Below are 24,722 nucleotides of genomic sequence, written 5' to 3'. Positions count from 1 at the left end.
ATAGGTTGTTAAGAGCAGAAGAAACCTAGATGTTTGTCTTTCATTTATTTATTTTTGGTTAAAAGTCTACTTTTTGTCACCCCAATTTGTGATCTGTGTCCCAAAAGGTCTCCTCGTAATTTTTCGATGTTCATTATTCTCTAGTTTCTTCCTGGCTATACAGATGGTTTGCTGTCTATGTTTGACAAGACCGTGCACGCAATATATACTGACCATGTTGGTTCTAACAGTAATCTTACTATCCAGGTATTAAATGCATCAGTTTTTCTGAGCTGTCTTTAATGGCAAGAGAACATTATAATCATGTAGTCTGGCTTTTACTAAGTCAGCACTGCTTCTTCCAGAATCAGTTTAAGATAATTAAAAGAACCCCATTAAAATGCAACACATTAATGAAATAATCCTTAATGAATACTAAACTTATTCTGCTCCAAAGACTTTTGGCCTTTGCTTCTCAGTTGGAGAGGCATTTTTTAATTATGAAATACATAGATAATTCCAAATTGTTATGAATTTGGATGGGCTATTAGAAAAAAATATTATAAAATGGAGAAAAGAGAAGTTTCAGGAGTGTTTTTTTTGGGAGGTGAAATAATGTGAAATCAGAACATCATATAATGGGATCATCATCCACAGTAACTCAAATTTCCATTTAACGTAATAGTTTCCCGAGAAATTAGCTTGGCTCCCAATATCCTGGCTTGCCAATAACACATGAAAATTGAACTTTCCAAAGGGCCTATGGCAGGGGTATCAAACTCACAGCCCACGGGCCGGATGTGTCATGGGCTGACCACATCCACCCCTGGTTTAGCCAAGGGGGAAAAAGTCGTGATACGACGTGACCACATTTAACATCCTAGCCTATGGGGAGCATAGGATACCCAGTTTGACTGGTTTTTATGGTGATTTTGGTTTTGATTACAACATCTTCAAAACCAGAACAGAAGTCAAACAAGAGAAAATCAATTTTGTCTGAATGTTAATAGACACAGTAAGAGGAGTTCAGCAAATGATACATGTTGGCTAGATTACTGGGGTGTTTTTGTTTGTTTGTTTGTTTGTTTGATACAGGATAATTGACTCCTGTGGGATTTATAATCCTGCTAAATCAATCGATCAATCAATCAATCAATCAATCAGAAACTCATGACTGAAAGATCTACTTGGTAAAAATCAAATATCCAATCTTTTCCCCTTTTTTTTCTGGGTCTGATTCTTGGAGATTACCTAGACAAATTCCTTCAGTTTTCCTGGCACTTTTTCAGAAGTGGTTGCCATTGTCTCCTTCCTAGGATTGAGAGAAAGTCCCTTTTCCAAGATTACCCAACTGACTTTGTGCCTAAGGTGAGACTAGAATTCATGATCTCCCAGTTTCTAACCCGATGCCTGATGCCTTGTCCACCAAACTGTTTTTCACAAACATTGTCTAGTGACTGTCAGAGGTGGCATTCAGCATGTTCTGAACAGTTCAGGTAGCGGAAATTTTGAGTAGTTCAGAAAAGCAGTAAATACCACCTCTGACTGGCCCCGTCCCCATCTAGTCTCTGCCTCCCGAGTTACAGCTGATTGGGAGGAAATGGGGATTTTGCAGTAACCTTCCCCTGGAGTAGGAATGGGGATTTTACAGTATCCTTCCCTTGCCATGCCCACCAAGCCATGCCCACGCCCACCATGCCACGCCCAGAGAACTGGTAGTAAATTTTTTTGAATTTCACCACTGGGCTACATGTAATCAGTAGATTAAGTGGTCAACAGGAGCTGGACAGATCTCTACCCCTATCTATATCATTATTAACACTGATAATCTGATAAAAATCCTTAGGATAAATGATGTGGGGTTATGATTCTGTAAACTATATTTTAGAAAGTTAATTCAAGGATGGATATCACAAACATTAAAACCAAAAATTTTGCAAACGAAATGTGGAATTCCAGATGCGACTTCAGACAAAACAAACGAGTCTACATGAGTCAACAAAATCAGTAAAAATGATCTATTAACTATGTGAAAATATGGTTGTTTTAAAATGTGGTATAGCAAGATTTCACAGAGTTGGAAATTTTGATTCTCCAGGCACTTATTCAAAAATTTTGGCTATATTTAGCCAAAGGCTCAGCAACATAACACAACTAGATTAGTTTCTTCATTTCAAAGAAGAATGAAGCTCTTATGTACGTTACGTACATAGGATTAAAGCTTACATATTACCTATTTTCCAGGGCTTAAATTATAGTTCTCATCTCCTAACTTTACAGGTCAACAGATAATTGGCCTTTTATTTTCTAACATATTTCCTAACATATTTATTTCCTAACATATTGACATAATGGTTCTCTGTAATAGCCCAGGAGCCTTTCTCCCATCTTGTCAGCTTCTGTCCTTCCCGAAAGTAACATTATTAACTCAAAAGAGAAAACCTTATCCTTAAATTCAGATTTCAGGGTTAGGTAATTGAATCAGGACTCAGTTCTAGAACCAGAAAACTAGAACTAGACAAGACCTGTGATTTAGATTTGATGGCTAATAAATATTGAATATGGAAGATGTTCAATAGATAATTAATTTTACATCCCTGCTTGGTCACAAAAAATTCTGGGATAATCATTGTCTCTCACCCCAACCTACTTCTCAAGAGTTTCTCAGATGCAATGTGGGTACTAGGCAATCCTTGAAGATTGCCATATGCAATAGTCTTTCTTGGTAAATCACTAGTGAAAATGGAAGGTACAGATGGTAAATTTTAGTTCTTTTGGTTCCTTTAGATACACTATTCAGTTTACCAGAAAAGTAACAATGTCATAAAAAATGCCAGAACCTGTTCTTATTGGCTAAACTGAACTAAACCAAGTTTTATCCACCCCCCCACACTTAATAAGAAAATTGTTTATACTGAAATCTCATTCAAAACTTTTGACAATCTTTCTCCTCTGCTTGATCTCTATGATAATAATAATAATAATAATAATAATAATAATAATAATAATAATAATAATAATAATAATAATAATAATAATAATTATTTAATTTGTATACCACCCTTCTCCCGAAGGACTCAGGGCAGTGAACAGGCAGATAAAATAAAAATGATACATTTCAATAAAAACAATATTTAAAAAACTTATTCCAATAGCCTAAATTTAAAATACTATACAAAATATAAAATAAACCCCAATAAAATCCGTATTTAAAAAACCCTATTAAGCCAGTCCTGCTCGAAAGAATAAATATGTTTTAAGCTCGCGGCGAAAGGTCCGGAGGTCTGGAAGTTGTCGAAGTCCTGGGGGAAGCTCATTCCAGAGGGTAGGTGCCCCCACAGAGAAGGCTCTCCCCCTGGGGGTCGCCAGCCTGCACTGTTTGGCTGACGGCACCTTGAGGAGGCCCTCTCTATGAGCGTACCGGCGGTGGGAGGCATGTGGTAACAGAAGGCGGTCCCGAAGATATCGGTCCTATGCCATGGGCGCTTTAAAGGTGGTAACCAACACCTTGAAGTGCACTTGGAAAACCACAGGTAGCCAGTGCAGCCTGCGCAGGATCGGTGTTATATGGGAGCCACAGTGGCTCCCTCTATCCTGTGGCTGCATTCTGAACTAACTGAAGTCTCCGGGTGCACCTCAAGGGGAGCCCCATGTAGAGAGCGTTACAGTAGTCCAGGCGAGAAGTGTCGAGGGCGTGAGTCTACATGATTACATAAATACTGATAATGTAGTTACTTTCTCCATGCCCCAAGAAATGGCTCCCACTATATAGAAATGAGTTAGGAAAATTGAATTCTCTATAGTATGCTTTAACTAGTCTGTTTTCCTTGTTTGAATGAAAAATACTGTTCCTTTTGATCATTTCATATCCTGAACCATACTTTGGATAAAGCCCTATTTATCTATGTAGCTTAGGAAAGCTCTTGCATAAATCTCCTTTATTATTAAAAACATGACTTTTCATCATTTATGTTGTAGTATATAATGAACAACCATGCTTCCAGATTTGTGTGGAGGGTGTTTTCCTAATCACTCATATTGCTGCAGCCTCCCAATATAAATAAGTATCCAAATATAGCCTGCTAACTGTAACTATTGTTTTGCTGAGATGTTATTTTGTTTATGAGTATTATGATTAGCACTATAATAATGTAGCATTAAATTTTCTATATGCCAGCTCACTTCCATTCTATTCCCTTACAGCTGCCCTGTAAGGTAGATCGGACAGTAGAAGCGACAACAGACCCAACTGGGTACCCACGATCGGGAGTGAATTTGAAATCGGGCCTCCTGAGGTTATGCCCAACACCTTAACTGCTACACATCAGTCCCTCCTCCCACTTTTGCGTGCTGGGCAGGTATCCAACCTGGGCGGGCCCTTTAAGAGATCATAAGCTCTTGTTTCTTTTCCCCCGGAAGAAAAGTGCTGGAGAACCAGCCGATTAGACTGTGTGCAAGGTGGAGAGAAAGGAGAAGCAGGAGGGGGTGGTAGCGACGCGCGCTTCTCTTTAATTACCCGCCCAGGCAAGCAATAGAATCAAACCTTTGGCGGGGAGTACACTGGGGCGTCTTCATTGCGAACGAAGAACAGAGCAGCAGTGAGAGGAAACATTCCCCAACCAGCAGCTCTATTCTGTATCGGCTTTCCCAGCAAGCCAGCCACATTCTGCACGGGCGCTCGCTAGTAGGAGGGAAAGTCATCTGGCAAGCCATGGCCCCTACGCACTTTCAGCTTCTCCTGGTAGCCTCTGGGCAAAGAAAGCGGATTTCGGGGCTCCCGGTTCTGCTTTTGGGATACACGCTGTGGCTGTCTCTTGTCCCTCTAAGATGTTCTGCCTTCAACCTGGACACTAAGTTTGTGGTTCTGAAGAAAGGCAAAACTCCCGACAGTTACTTCGGATTCTCAGTAGCTCTGCACCATCAATTCCATCCGGAAAGATACCTGTAAGTGGAAACCAAACCAGACAGCGGGGGATGGGAGTGGTGGGTGGGGGTGGGTGGTGGGAATGCAAAAGTACTTCAGTTTCGGGATGGGAAGAAACTGCTGGAAATGAGTTCCTTTTACAATGGTTCTCTCTCCACCCACCCACCCACCCCCAGCCGCGCTTTCTGAACTGGGGCTAATTCTGTTCGTTTTGTGCAACTATGCCGGAACCGAGGAAGATGCAGGCTTGTGAGTTACACAGGCTCATTCAGCAAACACAGTGGTGGTAGTTAAAATTCATTTGGATTTCAGGATCGTCAGAGTTTCCTGATATCTAGATGAATATCAATTGTTATTTGTGGGTTTAGCTCTGTTCTACCCGTAACCAAGTCTCACAAAATTCAATGGGACTTCCTTTTGAACAGATATGGGTGGGATTCTACTGAGTATAAAGCATTCTTTATTTTTTTTTCATTTTAACACTACTTGTTTGAACTGTAAAAAAGAAAAAAAACCTATGCCACCCCCACCCCCCCAATTTTGCATTCATTTTGCAAACATAAAGGCAGATAGTTTCTCCAGTCTGCTTTCAATTAAAAGTCATGCTTTTGATTCCTTTTTTGGAGGCAGGCAGTCTGTTTCTAGTCTCTTACTAAGTAACAAGCATTTAAGTACACACGGATGCGTGCACACACAGAGACGATAAAGTTACTGGTTTATATATATTCTGCATGGTGCACCTGTTAGGCTTATTCCAGTTTTTGATTTAGCTGGAGTTTTATCTATTTATTTATCTTTTTTTAATGCTTAGTGCCCTCTAGCTGTGTTGAATTACAGTTTCGGTAAGGGTGTTAAGGAATCTGCTCTAGGACATCTCAAAGTAGCCATGCTGAATAAAGTGATTTATAGCTTTAACTTGGAAATGTGTAGCCTCTGCCCATGTGTGCAGATTTGGATATGAGATATTAGAGTGTCATATGAGTTTCATGAATGCATGTAATTTTTTCCTATAGTATATTTTATCTTCTCCTCCTTCCTCCTGTAAGAATTTTCTGAAAACCAAGAAACCGTTGTAAATACTGTATTGTCTTATGATTAACAAAGAATTTATTCAAAACTGCTGCTAATCAGTAGCCACTAGGGACACTAAAAGAAGTGCAATTGACTTTTTTAAGCAGGAATTTGTGAGTGGGGGAATATCATAAAATTTCTATTTAAATTTAGTCTGCTAACTTCAGCCAAAGTGTGTCAAATATGTACTAATTTATCAGTTTTTCTCATAACGTATGTTTTATTATTCAGTAGCAAGCAAGGTAAACCTATTCTTCAGAATGTGTAGGTTGTTTTAATACAAAACAGCCAAGTTTTTCCTCTTGTGTGCATATAATGATGAATTTTTGTTGAATTTGCCTGTAAATCAGTTTCTTCAACACAGCTCTTCCTTTGGTTTACACTACAACCCCCATCTTCATGATTTTTGTGTATGTTGGTTGGGCTCATAGCAGTTACAATCCCAAATATTTGGAGGATGCCAGGCTGGAAAAAACCAGTTTAGATAAAAGGCCCATCAATCTTTTGTGTACATAATTGCCTTCTTGTTTCACTAACATGGAGTGTCATTACATGTGAAACTAATGTGAATCTTCTAATCTGGCAGCTGTAGTTTATAAATTAATACTGAGTTTTATAGCTAGGTCTACTCAGCAGTCAGTATTGGGCTTTTGAACCTTCAGTCAAAAGTCATCCAAATATATAACAATGAAAGGAACCAATGACTATTGAGAGAGATTGTATTTAATTTAATTGCTTAATTTTAAATGTATCCAGCTTTATCTTCAGAAGAAAACCAAAATGGCTATTAGTTATTTTTAGTTAAGAAGCTTAAGTAAGGCTGCCTAGTTAACATTTGGATAGGAATTTGGCAAGATAGGAATAGCAATCACTTCTGCATTATTGTCCTGAAAATTGCATAGATTTGTTCATCATAAAATCACCATTTGTTCAACTCAACTTGGATACTGTAGTATATATTGAATTAATAAAGCCAGTTTCATTTAGATAATATACTTTGACCATAAAATGTGAACTAAGAGAGAAATTAATGCAGCAGATCAAAGCCTGACAGAAAAAGAAGTATTTGCCATTCATTGGAAGGCCAAAAGTGGATTACACAGACTTTTCCAAGAAATGGACTCAGAGATTTACTGTTGCAAAGAGCTGAGAGGGGCAGCTATATATATCTTGCTTGATGTTTCTCAGCTGAGAAAGGAAAAGTTCTGGTGGGGGGGAGGTATAATATTATGAATCTTATCTCTTGTCTGTGTCAGGTCTTATTTAAATAAATTATTCCCAGTTAAACCCAAAGAAAAAGAAATCTAGAAAAGAGAGGGGGGAAGAGAACTTTTTCTATTTCCTGAATTTTACCTCCGTGTCAAATCATTGTACAGATAGTCCTTGACTTACAATCAAAACTGAACCCAAAATTTCTATTGCTAAGTGAAATATAGGTTGAGTTTTGCCCCAATTTACAATCTTTCTTGCCACAGTTGTTAAGTGAATCACTGCAGTTGTTTAGTAACAGAGTTGTTAAGTGAACCTGGCTTCCCCATTAACTTTTCCAAACTCACTCCAGAATTTTTACCTTAGGGATATTCTGGGAACTTAGAGGGCAGCCAATGTGATGCCCAGTGTCAGTAAAGCTAAACTAAAAACGGGGCACAGGGCACAGAGTGCCTTAGTGGGTACGCTAAGGACATGGTCAGTGCCAGGAGGCCTATTTTATTAATCTTCTGAAGGATTGCAGCTTGTTGCTGAGTATTGCCTTATTTGGGGATGTAGGAAGGCACTCCCCCCCCACAAGGCACATGAATTGGTGGCTCTTGGCTGAATTCTAGGGGGGCGCTTGTGGGGGGGGCATTCTAACTAGTAATGTGGAATGCATCCTTTTCATTTTATTCCTTTGGCTTTGTTGTAGCAAATGCAAGCCTCATCTTGCAGATGATTTCCTGGGATTTGTGCATTCTCCTTTATTCCCTCCTACTGACTGCCTGTCTGATGTGCAGAAGGATCATATCTGATAGAGCTAAAGCTGGTTTCTCCATCTTACTGCTTTCCTTTTGTCCTTGGACCATAATTCCATGGCTAGGCTGGGATGTACACCGCCCTGAGTCCTTCGGGAGAAGGGCGGTATAGAAATTTAATTAAATAAATAAATAAATAAAATGTGTGGTCAAATACTTCTTAAAGAGATAAAAAGCCAGCTATGTAATCTGTTCAGGTAAAGAGCTGCACTCCAGAAAATAAGTGGGGGCAGTTAAAATCTAAAATTAATGTAATTTTATATAATATAATTTATATAATGTAATTTTGTAATATAAATTTAACAATCTCTTCCCACATCTGTTAAATCACTCCTTCTGGTATTTTTATAATTACAATATGACAGCAAGTATTCATACTGATGGTCTCAGTATGTATACCAGTAGGATAAAGAATTTATAGGTTAAAGCAGGGGGTGTCTAAACTTGGCAACTGTAAGGCTTGTGGACTGCAACTCCCACAAGTAGGAGTTGAAGTCTACCACCAGTCTTAAAATTGTCAAGGTTGGGCATCCTTATCTTGAAACCTTGTTTTTCAACTTTTGCAATTTCATTTCCCCAAATTCTCAGTCGGGCAATGCTAGATGGTGAATTTATTTATTATTTATCAATTTATGACTCCCAATCACTTTAGGAATTGAAATCCACCCATCTGGAACTTGAGAAACTCTGGTTTAAAGAAATTCCTTCTGGAAAGCAGGTTTAAGATCAAGCTAGCCACTTATAAGACACTAACAGAGAAGAAGAAAAAGAATACAGGTTGGGGTAACATCTGGTGCCAATTTGATCCCACACATTGCATGTTTAACAATAATTAGTGTCATTAAAAGTATAGCCCTAAGTTGGATTTGTAACTTTTACTTACAGCCAACATGTGCTGCTATTTTTGTAATTAAAAATCTGGTTCATTTCCCTATAAAGTAAAAACTGGGGCCAAGCAATCGATAAGCCTCAAAGTTTTTTTTCATTTTTATAGGATTCATTTATAAGAAATCATATTCAAGTTTGTTTAGAAGTACATCTGTTCAGAAAAACATATTTTAATAAGTATATAAACAATTGTGCCCTTAATATTTATATAATCCCTGGGACTCTTTCTCTGATTAACTTTTGCTTTTTATATTGATTTAAGTGCGACTTACACTTTCTGAATGCAGCCTTTGATGCTGAGCTCTAGTACTTTGTAAGAGCAGAGATGGAAAATAAGCGCATTTAATCACACCCTTTAACACATTTCCAGAATTTTTTTCAGCCAATGAGATTAAATGTGTGTCTAAAATAGACCACTGCAGACAGGCTGTTAAAAGTTAGGAACTATAGAGAAAAGTTAGTTTGATTGGTTCTAGCTCAGACCCTTTGGTTAAAGTTTGGAGTAGCCAGATACTTTTTTTGTGTGTGGTTGGGGGCTGCCCTTTTTTAATATATAAATAAGCTTCTAAGATACATTTGGTCATACACTTATGACCACAGCTGAGCCCAAATTTAGGTGTTATTAAATAAGATAATTGTTGAATGAATCTTGCCCATTTTATGTGCTTTCTTACCACAGTTGTTAAGTGAATCAGTGCAGTTATGACATTACTAGAAAAGGAACTCATGAAATGTTTAAGCTGGGCATGTGCATGCATGTATATTTTATCCAAATATATATAAGACATACTTCAACTTTACACACCTATTTTAGATCTTAATTTGTAAAAACAAGCAAACCAAAAATCAAAACTTTAAAAATTGTGCTGTTAGAACTTGATGATTTTCTGCTGAAATTTGGTTATTGTTATTTTAACCAGTATGGGAGATCACAACTGGCTTCAGCTAAGCTTTACTACTTCACTTATTTTTGCAAGAATTGCATCTAAATGCACACCTATACTTTTTTCTGTACAAAAACTCTTGGGGCAGAAAAGGAACAATTTTGGAGTTTTTATAAATTTGATTCTCCCACAAATACATTATTGTAGCATTACAGAAAAGTGTGTCTTTGTTGGGACTGCATATGTGGCCAGTTTGGGCTTGTTAACTAACAGGGAAACCTAGACACAGGCTCAAGGTGTGATTTTTTTCATGGCTGTGTTAACATTCTTGCAGTTCTTCTGCTGGATTGGCCAACCTTTATGTGGTTTACAAAGACCTTTAGAAACCACTGGATTTTTCCTCTTGATTAACAAACTCCCTGTCTTAGCCCAGGCCTCTGTTTCCATGGAGACACATATTATGTTTAAGAGGGAGGGTTCTCTCCCCCATCTCTTTTAAACCTTGGTATAAATCAAGGCTAGCTTCACTAATGTTAATTGAAGCAAGGTATAGCTTTCTAGATTATATTTCAGTTAATGGCTTTTTTTAATGTTTTATTTGGTTCTCATTTTTAAACAAAGGCTACCATATCTCTGTGACAAAGGGGTGGACTGGCCTGTTGCTTTTAATGGGTTTCTCCAGCCAGAAAGAAAATTAAAGTCTTTTCTAGTTTAGACAAGAAAAATGACAGCTCTAATTTCCTGTGTCAGCAGCCCTTCAAATGATATAGTGACCCTACAGGGGAAAATGACAACTATAAATATGGTTGATATAAAATAAAAACCTAGGCAGATCTTAGTCAACACTTAGATGGCCCAGAAACTCAGGGCTTCGTGCAGGATTTGGAAATTGAAAAAACACCCCAGAAGAAAGAAACGACTTCTATAGTGTAGCTAAGAAAACTAGATAGAATATATCTGGATTATCCGTATCACTTTAATTATTATCAGATGGCTGGAGTAATTAGGATTTTTATTTATTTTTATTGTATTTATTGTATAGTTTTGCATTTGTTTGTTTATTATTTATTTAATTTATATGCCACCTATCTCATTGATAAAGTGACTCTGAGCTATTGTTGCTAGTAATCTATACGCTAATAAAACTCACCTGTTTTTTGTAACTTTTACTTACGAAACAGTACAGCATCGGGCAACAATGGGCTAATTTAAAGAATGCATCCAAAATCTGGGACCCATTATTCCTGGGGGATTGACAATGGGCATAGTTGTGACTGCTTCGGCACTACTGCACTGCCATGGCACCTCACTGTGGCAATCATATACAGTCACATAATTGTCATGGATATATCCCTGCCTTATTTTCAGCCTCCTTTTGGCCACTGAGTGCAAGTGGCTGGCAGCAAAATCCAACTGATGAGCATCGATTGGTTGCTTTGGAATAGAGGCTGAACTTTAAAAGCCCTTAACAGCAGTGGGTAGTGAGGGAAGGACGAGGGACCAATACTGATGCTTGATGGTGAGGCAGGGTTGGCTGAGGGACACTGGTGGTCAACAGGTGAGTTCTCTTCTTCTCTGGAGGGCCTTTGATGACATGACAGAATGGGGAGTGGGGAGCAGTCCAAATTGGCCCGTGCCTCCCTTTGTTCTCCCCCCTTCCACCAGTAAAGCTCAAGCAATTCCATGAGTTAGCCAAGGATGAGGGGGCAATTTCACTTGACCTCTATTGAGAGACATGATGTGAGAGGAAACTGAACTAATCTATATTTCTATGGAAAGAAAGATGGGTCATGGATTATCTTAGTCATCTATCAAGGCCTTCCTAGTCTAAGGTCTGGTTTTGAGGTTCTGCCTATCTCCAATAATTTCTGCTTGCCCTATAAGATCAGGCAAAATGGGTCTACTCCAGATCCCTCAGTCAGTGTCATCTGTGAGGACCAAGGAAGCACAGTATCCCTCCTAAGATCTAAACATCTCCTATCCTGTTCTGAAAGGACTAGGGACAGAAAATGGTTGAGCCTCTTGACAGTCTTTTTCTAGCATGTTGGACTTATTTGCTCCAGAATTCATGTTTCCTTTCTTCTTTTTATTTTTATTGGTTTTTTAAAAAAAAAATATGGAAATTGGGAATTGGGAGTGCAAAATTAAATAAATAAATATCTATTTGTTGCAATTATATTTTCCCTGCAATTTTCAGTTTCCAATAATTTTGTTACAATTTACAATTGTACAATTTTATTACAAATTTACAGTGTACAAATGCATATAAGAAACAACATAAATTAATAATCAAGAGAAAAAAGCAAAAAGCAAATAGAGCAGAGGTGGGTTTCAGCAGGTTCTGACTAGTTCTAGAGAACTGGTAGCGGAAATTTTGAGTAGTTCGGAGAACCGGTAGGAAAAAATCTGACTGACCCTGCCCCCATCTATTCTCTGCCTCTCAAATCCCAACTGATTGGGAGGAAATGGGGATTTTGCAGATTCTGCCACGCTCACCAAGCCATGCCAAACGCACCAAGCCACACCCACAGAACCGGTAAAAAATTTTTTTTGAAACCCGCCACTGAAATAGAGATAGAAGTGTAAAAAAAGTGTTACAAAAATAAAGGAAAACAAAAATATATACAAAAATGAAGTTTTACAATTCCTTACAAGGATATAAGAAACACATTCGACTTTTAGTTTAAGATGATAATATAATGTCCATTTTCCCACAAAAATAAAGTAGAAAGCTTTTTAAATTTTTTAAAAAACAATAATTCTCAAATCCATGTGTCAAAGTTTGGGTTTTCTCCATTTCCTGCAAAAAGTCTACAAAGGGTTTCCAATTGTAGGTGAATTTCTTCAGTGATTTTTCTCTCACGAAGGCTATTAACTTGGTTAGTTTTGTCATCTTTATTAACCATTCCTCTTTTGTGGATACTATACTGTAGGGTCCTTCCAATGCTAAGCATATAGAGGTCGTGCTGCTGTTATCAAACATAATAATAAAACACCTTTTGATTTTCCAATGTTATATCCATACATGCTAACAAAAATGTTTCTGGTTTGAACTGTAAGAACTTTTCAAGATTTTTTGAATTACTAGGCAATATAGGAATGAAACATTACTAGTTTCATTCCTATATTGCCTCTTCTTTTACAAGTCCTCCAAAAGTGGTAAAAGGTCCCCTATTTCAGTGTTATACTCCCAGCAAGTATTTGGAGATCCTTTATACATTTCAGCCAATTTATCTGGGGATAACTACCATCTATACATCATTTTGTAGAAGTTCTCTTGGAACTTGTAAAATAACGCAAATCCCTTTATCCGTCGGTTTTGCAACTGATCACAACAGTTATGTTATATTGAACCTTTTTTTGTCAAGTTATCATACAATTTTTAATTAATTCATCTTGTGTTTCCAATTTTAACAAAAGCTTCTAAATGTTAGCAATAACATTATTTGTACACAGTTCCCTTTCAAAAATAGTATTATCATGTTCAAAATCACCATTTCTTATTTTTAAATCTCTCTCTGGGTTGCAAATATGAAAACCATTGGCAATCAAAGCCTTATAGTGCCAGGTCTTCTCTAGATTTTAATTTGATATCATCTGTGGAGCATTCTAATAAATCTACACAACTTTACCATTTTTGTCTATTCCTCATTTTCTTTGTATAATATAATATAATATGGGTGATATTAGGCGATACAAGATTAATAGAACTAGAAGGCTATGATTTGAGATGTGGATGTCATGTCTCTTTAGGTAAAAAGCTATAAAGCTAAAGTTAATGAAACCACTTTATTAGGTGAAGCATTTTGAGAATTTGCAACAAATATAAAATAAGATGATGCCCCAAAATAATCTATGCTTTCTCTCGCCTTTTACAATTTCTGTCAATATTTTCTGCAGTAGCTTCAGTGAAAAAGCGCCTAGTGATCTTGTTTTATTTAATTCTTGTTAGGTTATTTCACTTTCATTATTGTAGAGAGGGCAAAAATAAATAAATCACCTTATATTTAGTTGGCTCACTAGTGCCTCTTGGCTGAGTTGCAGAATGTGTCAAGGCAGAATTTATTTCAGCCATGGGTTATTAACCAACATTATTGATCACATGAAATGCTAAGCAATAAATCATAACTGACAGATTGCAGTGGCTGAATATACTGTTTTTAATGCTCTGATGAGGTTTTGCTTTCTTTATGCTTACACAAAAGAAAGCAATATCCCATAAGAGCATTAAAAACATTTCCCCGATATTGTGTGGACTGTAACACCTTCATTTTTTAATTAGGTTATAAATAATGGGATTCGCTGCTGTGCAGTCATCTGACAGAAATGAAATTGGGTCTCTCCCCATGATATCTAAGATTACAAATGGAGTTTCTCTCCAAGCGATCCTTTAGATCAAGGGTTCACAACCCACTACCGGACCTTGAGCCATTTAGAACTGGGCCTCTCATGTGTGCGCATGTCCCTACTTGCACAAGCAACAGGCAGGTGTGTGTGTGCATGCATGCTCCATTTGTGCAAGTGGCTGGTACATGTGCCCCATGCTTGTGGAAATATAGCTGTGTGTGTGCTTGCCTGCTGCTTGCACAGAACCATCTCCTCTTTCTCTCTCCCCCCCCCCCCCGCCAGTCTGCAAAGATGAAAGGTTGGGGAATTCTGCTTCAGATGCTAGGGAAAGAGGTGGAGTTCTTCAGTATATAGAGGTACATGGCTATAACTGAGCTGCTATCTCTTGATGCTTCTTCAGATGCCGATTACTTAGTTGACTGAGGAAGAGCTTCTAATTTAGCAGGTAATCCCTTCTTAAGGATACATGTTGGATGTTCCGATAGGAATTGAAAACCAAATTTGGGGTTCAGCTCCTTTGTCCAGATGACATGCAAGTAAATCAAGCTGCAACTAAAAGAATAAGGTTACGGTAACCTACAGAGATCTTGCAAGGAAATATAATTGAATCCCCAGTTCATATTTTGTACCTAGAGCCATTCTGATCAATTCCCTAATTGACTTAGTTTTTCCCTAAGCTATTAAAAAAAAACCAGAGGAGAACTCAGATTTTGTTGCTTTTATAATTTTGAGACAGCTGGAGATTTTCTCTCTCCTTCCCTTTTTAACAAGGATGTCTTGTGCGCTGCAGTGATTTATGACAGTAGCAGCTGCTGCTCAACTTGAAGAAGCCTCCATGGAGACATTCCAAAGATTTGATGAACTTCTGGACTTTTCTGCTGGCATAAGAGCAGCTTCCTGACAGGCCAAAGGGGAAAAGCAAGCATCATAGTGAATGTACTCCCTATGAACTAAAAAGGAGTATTCCCTTGCTTGCTTGCTTGGTGGTTGCATTCTTCTCATGTTTGTGCCAAGAAGGGACATCCCAAGAGTTTAATCTGCATCAAAGCCAAGATCCAGAACCAATTTTCTAAGCTTGGACTTCTTTTCCACAGGATTTGAATTTTTGATTTCAATTAAACTTTCAGGTTGCTGGAAAGGAGGCTGCTGGGCTGATTTATGGGTAAAATCAACAATAATGAAGCATTTTTGGCACTTGAAAAGTGTCATGTTTAATAGAACAAGGCTTTGATCAAGTAGGACAGGGCAATAACTAAAGGAGAGGTGCCCTCCAATTTTCATAGCAATTTCATTTCTAAAGATTATGTTTTTGAATTAAGCAGCCAAAGCCCAGCTGTCACCCAGCCCAAAAGGTTTGTTCATTTTTGGGCTGGGTGATAGACCCAAGCACCTCTTCACCAGCAATCGGCACCCAGATCAGCATGGATTAACTCCAAGATTAACATCAGACCAGCAGTCAAGTAATCAATACCCCAATAAAGAAAATGCCAAAGAAGCCAACAGCAAACAGCCCAACCAAAGAATTTCTAAGGCCACCTCCACCAACACTGACAGGCAAGGCACTAGAATATAAAGTTACAGCAAACTGAACTCCTTACTAGCACTGATTATGTTACTTAGTTTGGGCAATGAAATGTTTGCAAAAAAGCAATCAAGCTCAGAGAGCACCAACAAGCAACTCAGGAGCATCAAGAGCTCCTGGTCAATCTGAAATCTGAAAGGGGCCTCTGTGGCCCAGACTGCTAAAACAGTCTGTTATTAACACAGCTGCTTGCAATTACTGCAGGTTCTAGTCCCATCAGGCCCAGGGTTGACTCAGCCTTCCATCCTTTATAAGGTAGGTAAAATGAGGACCCAGATTGTTGTGGGGGGCAATAAGTTGACTTTGTATATAAATATACAAATAGAATGAAGACTATTGCTAACATAGTGTAAGCCGCCCTGAGTCTTCGGAGAAGGGCGGGATATAAATGCAAATAAAAATTTTTTAATTCAGTTGAATTGCTCCTCCAGGGCAGTCAAGCCATGGCTTTCAATTTAGCTTATTCTGGTTTTATGCGTGATCAACATATGTTGAGGAACAATTAATCTTCTTTGGGTGGCTGACAGTAGGTGGGATGATAAAGCAAAGTAGATATGCTTACATTACAATGCATATCTGAGGCCTGGATTTTCCAGCTTCCCAGATTTAAAGGGATTAGGCAGTTTTCAAATTTGAGATTACTTTAATGTACACACTACTGTTTCTACAGCTTTCCTTAACTTTGTTTGGAAGGCAGCATATGATTTATTATGTACCATTAAATCATTGTCCATTCTTAGTGACCACATAGATAGTTTCCCTAGGGCTATAAAAAAAATGGTTCTGGAGCAATACGTATCCTGGAGCTTCAGGTTGCTCACCCTACTGTACAATCTCTTGCCCATGGGGAAGTGCCAAGCAAAGGTCAGGAATTAAAAGATGAACCTGGTCCAGACAATGTGTTTACACAGAAACTGAAGTCTAGACATGGCTGCAAAGAGAAAGACTTAATGACCAAAAAATGGGACTTTGTGGCGGCTTTTACATTTATAGTCCATGTACTACTATCTCCGGCAGCAATAACAATGCTCAAATTCCTTTAGAAAGCCCTTCTGTGAAGGAGCCCTTTGCAAAATGTGCTGACCTTCAGCAAAACAAAAAACAGTTTATCAGTGTGTTAACATTTCTTTGGTGAAGTTTTGGCTTAAAAAGCAAAATGAAAGGAGCAGGTGCTTGCAAAAGCTGCTGCAATTTAACCTGCATCTTTTGGACTGGTGACTTAAAAAGAAACCCAGTAAATGGGTGGCGCTTTTGTAGCTGTCATTCCTAGAAAGACAGCTTCAGAAAGAAATGTGTGCCTTCACCTGGTGGCAACTAGATGGGCATTTTAGTACCAAAGAAAGGGAAAGAGCTCTCATCAAAGCTCAAAAGAGCAAGTATCTTTTCACATCCAGGAGATAACCCTACAGGTGGGTTGCCATGAAGCTTAGACATTTCTCTCCTGAGGTTAAATATGTCAGTTTCCTCTTTTGACATTTTAGCATGGTTTCTCTCAGCCTAGGCAAGTTTAAATTGTGTGGATTTTAATTCCCAGAATTTCTGGCTGGGGAACTTTCCCATCCTACCTGGGGCATTCTGAGAATTGAAGTCCACATATCTTAAAGTTGCCAAGGTTGAGAAATGCTGAATAATGCTTTGTGAGCTCATAAAAAGATGGAGTGTATTGTGGATACACTCACCAAAAGTGTTGTAATGGAAGGTTTGCCCATCCCCCAAACAGCTGCAGTTGTGGCTATGAAAAGTTATGATTACCAAAATCATCACGATTGCAAAAATCATCACTTACCAAGATGAATACGATGAGGATTTTTACCTCCTCTACTCTCCCCAACTCTTTCGGATAATTATCTGCCTGATCTTTATATATTTTTTCTGGGCAGCTTCCAGCTAAAAGATTGGACTTCTGGTGTACACCCCCCTTTTATTATTACTATTAAATCCTTAAAATCTCTGTATCTATTTTCATTTCCCCCCTTATTTATTGTACTGGTATAAATCATGATAAACAGTAGTATGTTGTTTAAATGCAATGATATTTATATGACATATTTAAAGTATTAACATTCTATTACTCAGTATTTTAAAGTATTGAAAATAAGAGGAAAGAAAATGTGGATATTCTATTAATTTTAAAACTAAGATATTAATGTTTCAAGCATGATGATTATTTAGTTTTTTATTAAAAATTAAATGTAACATTGGAAATGAGAAAAAAAAGGGTATATATCAAGTTAATTGTTGTGTAATAAAGGTTTCAGTCTTTTATGCACACTGAGAGCATATGCACCAAGACAAATTCCTTGTGTGTCCAATCACACTTGGCCAATAAAAAATTCTATTCTATTCTATTCTATTCTATTCTATTCTATTCTATTCTATTCTATTCTATTCTATTCTATTAAGTTAAATTTTATATTGAAATCTCCATTTTATTGTTACTTGATAAGTATATGTGTATGGTTTTATGTATGTGTGTGTATCTATAAATGTTAATTTATTTACTCATATATGTGTTTATATACTATATAATCTTTTTGTATGATACCTACATATATTGTTGTGACAAAATAAATAAATAAAATAAAAAATAAAATAAAATAAAAAATAAATTAATAAGAGGGGGAAAACAATACAAGTTTAACAAAATTGAGATACTAAACAAGAAAAAAGACAAAAAAGCTGTCAGTTTTTAAAAAATTATTAAAATAATCCAAGTATTTGCAAAAAACAAGAAAAACCATAAAAACAGGAAGAGATTCTGGTGGACACAAAGAAATGTGTATATGAGAATGTTGGATTCCTACTGGGATACAGTGACCAGTGGAGGAGGCGTTGGAAGACTCACCATCTCAGCAAACTCAAGGCAACAGGAGAAAAGCTAGGTGGAGGACAATGCCATCCAGGGGTGAAATGCTACTGAATCGGACAGGATCGGGTGAGTAGGTAGCGGAGATTGGGTCTGGTTCGCCAAACCGGTAGCAATCGGTGACTGGCCACGCCCCCGAACCAGTCCACAGCCCGCAGTCCAGCCTTCGCAAGCTGGACACCGGGGCACCAGGAAGGCAACTTGCCATCTGTTCGCCGCCTGCTCACCCTTTGGTCAGAGGCCGGGGCCCATTCCCCAAGGCCCCGGAGCCACCACTGGTCGCCACCTATCTCAACCAGGTCAGGGAATGCACCATTCCTCGACTCCAGCCTTTCCGTAGAGCTGCTGCCTGCTCAGCCTTCGCTTTCGGTCAGGGGCCAGAGACGCCCCGCTCCCTGAGGCCCCAGAGCCTCCACCTGCTTGCCACCTGTCTCAACCAGGTTGGGGAGTGCACCATTCCCCAACACCAGCGCACACCATTTATTTCATTCATTTATCAGCGGAAGGTTGGGTGTGCGCTTGCGCAGCTGGCGCATGGGACAAGGCGGCGACGGCGGTGGCATATTCAAGAAGGAGAGCAACTCCAGTAACTTTTAGATGCTTGCCTTTCTGGCAGCCAGCCATTGGAGGAAAGTGAGTACACGCCGCGTGGCGAAGAAAGAGCGGGCGGCGGCTCCTGGACAAGGCTGGTGCATTCCCTGACCCGGTTGAGGCAGGCGGCGAGGAATGGGGCGTCCCTGGGCTCCAGCCCCTGACCGAAGATGAAGGGCGAGTAGGTGGCCAGCGGACAGTGAGTGGGTGGCAGCTCCGGGGAAAGGCCGGAGTCGGGGAATGGTGTATTCCCCGACCCAGTTGAGGCAGATGGCAGCTCCAGGGGCTTGGGGAATGGCACATTCCTGGGCCCTGGGCCCCGACCCAAGGCAAAGAGTGAATAGGTGGCAAGCGGATAGCAAGTGGGCGGAGAGGCTGCAGCTGCAGGCATCTTGCAAAAAGGGAAAAGGCAGAATAGAAATTTAAAAAAAATTCCTACTGGGTTCTGTGCGTGTGGCTTGGGGGGGTTGTGACTGAGTGGGCATGGCTGTGAGTGACATTGAGTTGGCCACACCCACTCAGTCACAGGACACATCCACCCACCAAGCCACACCCACAGAACCGGTAGGGGGAAAAATTAGATTTCACCCCGATGCCATCCATTTACTCACAGCCCTGCTAAGCTATGTGAGCTTCCATTTTTACCCACAGGGCATGGAAGGGATTCAGTGCACTCCTTTCCTCTGTTTCTGCTTTAATGTCTTCTTCCTCCTTTCCTTCAGTTAGCTTTAGCCAAGCCCAGTTTTTAAGTAGTTAATTGATTGATGGTTCTGTTTCATGTCCATTTCTAATGAGTACTTTGGTGAGACAGGGCCATGCCTATTTGGTTGTTCAGAACTGACACTGACCTTGTTGTAAATCCTTTCGCTCTCTTTTAAGACTGAGTAATAGATTTAAGGTGTTGGTTCCCCCCCCCCTCCGCCCATTCTGCAACTGTGGTACAAGCTCTTTAGGGATTTGAATGCTTCTTGTAATGCTCCTTTTCTTATCTTTGCTAAATAGCAAACTCTTGTTCATAAGCAGTCTGATTCTGGCAAGTATCACCAATTGTTGATCTTGACAGTCCTTAATGTTATTTTGCCTTTGGGGAGAACTTTGCTCCTTAATTCTCTTCTGGAACAACCTAGCATAAACCAATCCCATACCCTTTATTTCAAAGAGAATGAAATCTATTCTTAAAAAGGATTATGAAGTGCTTAATTAGACAAGATTGTGTCATTGCTGACCAACTCTTGCAAGATGTTGCAGCTAGTTTTTGCAAAGCTTATTGTACTTTGACTAGGAAAAATAAATGCTGCTATACTTGTACTCCTATTGCTCCTGTTTTCTTGGTTCCCAACTATGGAAAATTACCTTTTGGAAATGTTTGTTAACTTATTTTTTTAGTCCAAGTTGCTAAAATTACCATTCCTTATAACTCAACATTTTCTTTGGGAAATTGAAGTTATTGCGCACTTGTCTCTTGCCTCTAGTACACTTACAGGAAATACACAAACAAATGCAGAGGTTTTTATATAAGATGGCAAATATAGCTCTGTGTCTTTTTTTCAGAACAGGATTGATGACTTTTATTTGCTAAAGCATTTAGAAAACCAATACAGACAGGCTGTACTAAGAGAATGAGGAGATAACGAGGCTTTCAAGCTTTCTATTTTTGTGATGCTGTTAAAGAGACATGAAACCCAAGAAAAAGGGAACATGATGCATTTTGGCTGGTTTAACCTAGCATGTTTGATAAGCTTAGTTTCTCAGTTAACTGCCCAGTTCAAGAGTGCTTACTCAGATTGTCTTGTATTGTACATAGTGATGTTGTATAAATATAATTGTGTAATTTATTAGTACTTTGAATATCTTTGTTAAGAAGTGTTAAATTAAGACTGTTAAATTAAATTAAAAGAATTAAAAGAAAATTGGATATTTATTTATGCAAATATTTTTCGTTCTATTTATTCTCTGGTCTCCAGACTGCTTACAGTCTTAAAAACCGAAGTAGCAAAAATTACCAGTTTTCTATCTCCATGGTTTGAGGTAAGAGTTCTATTTACCAAAGGACTATGAGGGAGTTGGTCAGACAAGCCCTTTCAGAAGTGCTTATATCTAAAACCATATCACTTTATTTCCTAGGAATGGTTTTTGGTAGTACTGTATGGTGGTGGAGCATTGCTGACTAAAGCTTCAGGGAATAGATAGCCTATCACATCGAAACTGAAATTGGTTAAATTAAGCTTTGAAAGATTGAGTTATAAACTTTTATAGGTCATGTATTTGGGGGTTTTTGGACTGTGGTTTTAAACAAAGGAAGCTCCACTTTTGGCTTTTAAACCAGTCAGGAAGAAATTTTTCAAGAATCAATGGATACTGTGCTTAGGAGAGAATGATAAAATTGTATGGAGGTACTTAGCAGAGGCACTAGAGAACATGGAACTCACACAAATATTCTTAATTGTTGAATGTAGTGTTTTAAGCACATCCTATGCATCTCTGAAATGTTGGATGATATGATTTTGTAGCTCCATAGTTGAAAGTGAATATTCATTCTTCAGTCAGTCAGTCAGTTCCCCCCTTCTCTTTCCCTCTCTCTGTTAAGAGTGTGTGTGTGTGTGTGTGTGTGTGTGTGTGTGTGTGTGTATGTTTTCTGAGGTTTTCGTGGGTGTTTGTATGTAGGTCTTTGGTTATTTGGGTTTTCTCCCCCGTAAAATTGGAAGTGTCTTGGTGACGTTTCGACGAAGTCTCAAACCTCTTTAACACATTCTTTGACTCAGTCTTTGTAAACAGTGATGGCTCATATCCAACATTCCTCAATCGTATCAAAAATGTTAACAACGACTCAACACACATAGACTCCACAGGAGAAAACAACGACCTAACACACGTGGACTTTACAGAAGATAATGTTGAAAAAGCCCTTCGCAACCTGAAACCATCATTATCTATTGGCCCAGATGGACTATGTGCATACTTTTTAAAAAAACTTTCAATTAATATAGCTGAATCCCTAAGCATTATCTTTAATAAAGCCTTCAAAACTAGTTCCCTTCCAAAACTCTCTTCTCTAGCCACAGTCATCCCTATCTTCAAAAAAGGAGATCCATGCCTTGTTGAAAATTACAGACCTATTTCTCTATGTTGTGTCTCATGCAAAGTAATGGAATCCATCATAAACCAATCCATTACACTCCATCTTGAAACAAACAACCTTCTCTCTAATAAACAATTTGGTTTCAGAAAAAAAATGTCTTGTAATCTACAACTTCTCCACTGCAAAAACATATGGACTACAAACCTTGATCAAGGAAAAGCAATAGATGCTTTTACATAGACTTCTGCAAAGCTTTTGATTCAGTAGTACATGATAAACTACTCCTCAAATTAAAATCCTACGGCATTTTGGGACCTCTTCACAATTGGATAAATGCCTTCCTGTCAAACAGACAACAAGCAGTCAAAATTTGCCAGACCTATTCTTGAATACAGCTCATCCGTCTGGAACCCATACCATATCTCTGACATAAATACAATAGAAAGAGTCCAGAAATATTTTACTAGAAGAGTTCTTCACTCCTCCGAAAACAACAAAATACCTTATACCAACAGACTTGAAATCCTGGGATTAGAAAACTTACAACTCCGTCGACTTCAACATGATCTGTGTTTAACACACAAAATCATCTATTGCAATATCCTTCCTATAAAAGACTACTTCAGCTTCAATCGCAATATTACAAGAGCAAAAAATAGATTCAAGCTAAATGTCAACCGCTTCAAACTTGATTGCAGAAAATATGACTTCTGTAACAGAGTTGTTAATGCTTGGAACTCATTACCTGACTCCATAGTCTCTACTCAAAATCCCAAAATCTTCAACCAAAAACTGTCTACTATTGACCTCACCCCATTTCTAAGAGGGCTATAAGGGGCGTGCATAAGAGCACAAAAGTGCCTACCGTTCCTGTCCTATTGTTCCCTTCATCATATCAAATTGATATAGTTGATGCATATTTTTATACATATATTTATATTTTCTTCAAAATATGTTGTTTTATCTATAACAATTGTTTGTGTATACTGTTGTGACAAAAGAAATAAAAAAAAATCCCTTCTTCTTTATTCCCTGTACCATTCTTCTGCATTCTTTTTTAAAAACAATTCTAGCCACTACGTTTATACATTGTGAAGTGTTGTAATCTCAGCTCCCCCCCCCCAACTCCATGGGTTCACACAGCAGTTTGTGCAGCTCCATCATTGGCATTAGACCTGATTAAAGGCCAAATTTTAGTATGTTTCTGAAAGATATCCCAAACCAGAATCCTGGCCTGGTTTTGGTACATTTACAAATACTCTATTAGCTTTTCTTCACCATCTAGTTGTAATGCTATTCACCTTTGAATCAACATGAAATTTGAATATATATATAACAACAGAGTTGGAAGGGACCTTGGAGGCCTTCTAGTCCAACCCCCTGCCCAGGCATTTGCAACTTCCCTGCCCTCCAGTAAACTGTACCTGTTGCCAATTATTGCCAGCCATCTGATTTCCCCTGCAAAATGACAAAGTCTAACAGAATTCATAAAACATGAGGCAGTCTTTGGGGAATATTGTAGTAAAAGGGAAAACATACTCATAAATTGGGAATGAGATGAAGGCCATGTCTGAGAGATATGTCAGAAGAAAAGATATGCCAGTACGTGTTTGGGTTGTGGTTAGAGGCAGGTGTGAACATGGCTTTGATTTATTCATGCTGTCTTAAGTGGGAATAGTTCAGAAGGCTAGCAATTCGAGATTTCAACTCTAGGAACTAGGGTACTACAATTCACAAGGATTGGGTAGATTTGAATACGAGTATAATTTTCCTTGTGGAAGCTCATCTTTGAGCTTTGGTTACTCTCCCTTAGACGAGTCAACATCACAGGGTTGTAGTTGTGGAATTAAGTACAATTATTTTCTGGGGTAGTATGGGCAATTCGACATTTTGAGAACATATTATTCATAAACATGGGTTCTCATAAAAGGGCTGCCACAAAGAGATTGTTCCCAAAATAGCTGCCCTAATGGGAGCAGCTAGTCAAAAAACACCACCTACCAGAAGATAACTTGTAAGGTTTCTCCATGCCACTTTTAACATGCTGCCACCTCAATTTATTATTTTTCCCTCATGAAAATAAGCTCCAGGCTGCTACATTTGTTACTGGCTTTCTGTAGGAATGTCCATATAGAATGCAAAACCATTTTTTAATACTTGATCTTAGCCAAATGCTGAAAACCAATAGGAATTTGGCTATCTTGCCACCATATCCCTCCAAATTAAGACTCAGTGGATTACTGAAATAATGGCATATTACTGATAGACAGTGTTACCCTTAAAATTAGTCCCTTTGGGGTGGTTTTTTTTTTGGTTGTTTTTTTTTTTTGGGAGCCATATTACAGAATCGCTTCATAATATAATCTCTTTTTCAAAACAAATTCATAAGAATTGTTTGGAACTCTCAAAATAGCCTCCAGCCTATTAAAACCTAAAGCATTTAAGTACTGGAATGTAATAAAATCCCTTTATGATTTCTGATTACCCCAACTTTGTTTATCA

General features: G+C 38.4%; 1 protein-coding gene across 1 annotated transcript in view; it reads left to right on the top strand.

Moving 5' to 3' along the window:
* Window positions 1-4,396: 4,396 nt before the first annotated feature.
* Window positions 4,397-24,722, top strand: part of ITGA3 (integrin subunit alpha 3) — a 100,721-nt gene continuing 80,395 nt past the window's right edge. Inside the window, exon 1 of the mRNA XM_058180694.1 lies at window positions 4,397-4,923. Coding sequence (XP_058036677.1) covers window positions 4,691-4,923 — 233 coding nt within the window. The 5' untranslated portion in view covers window positions 4,397-4,690. The remainder of the gene's footprint in view (window positions 4,924-24,722) is intronic.

This window comes from Ahaetulla prasina, chromosome 4 (assembly GCF_028640845.1).
Source record: "Ahaetulla prasina isolate Xishuangbanna chromosome 4, ASM2864084v1, whole genome shotgun sequence".
NCBI lineage: Eukaryota > Metazoa > Chordata > Lepidosauria > Squamata > Colubridae > Ahaetulla > Ahaetulla prasina.
The sequence above is the reverse complement of the archived record's forward strand: the minus strand, read 5'-3'. Positions and strand labels throughout refer to the sequence as shown.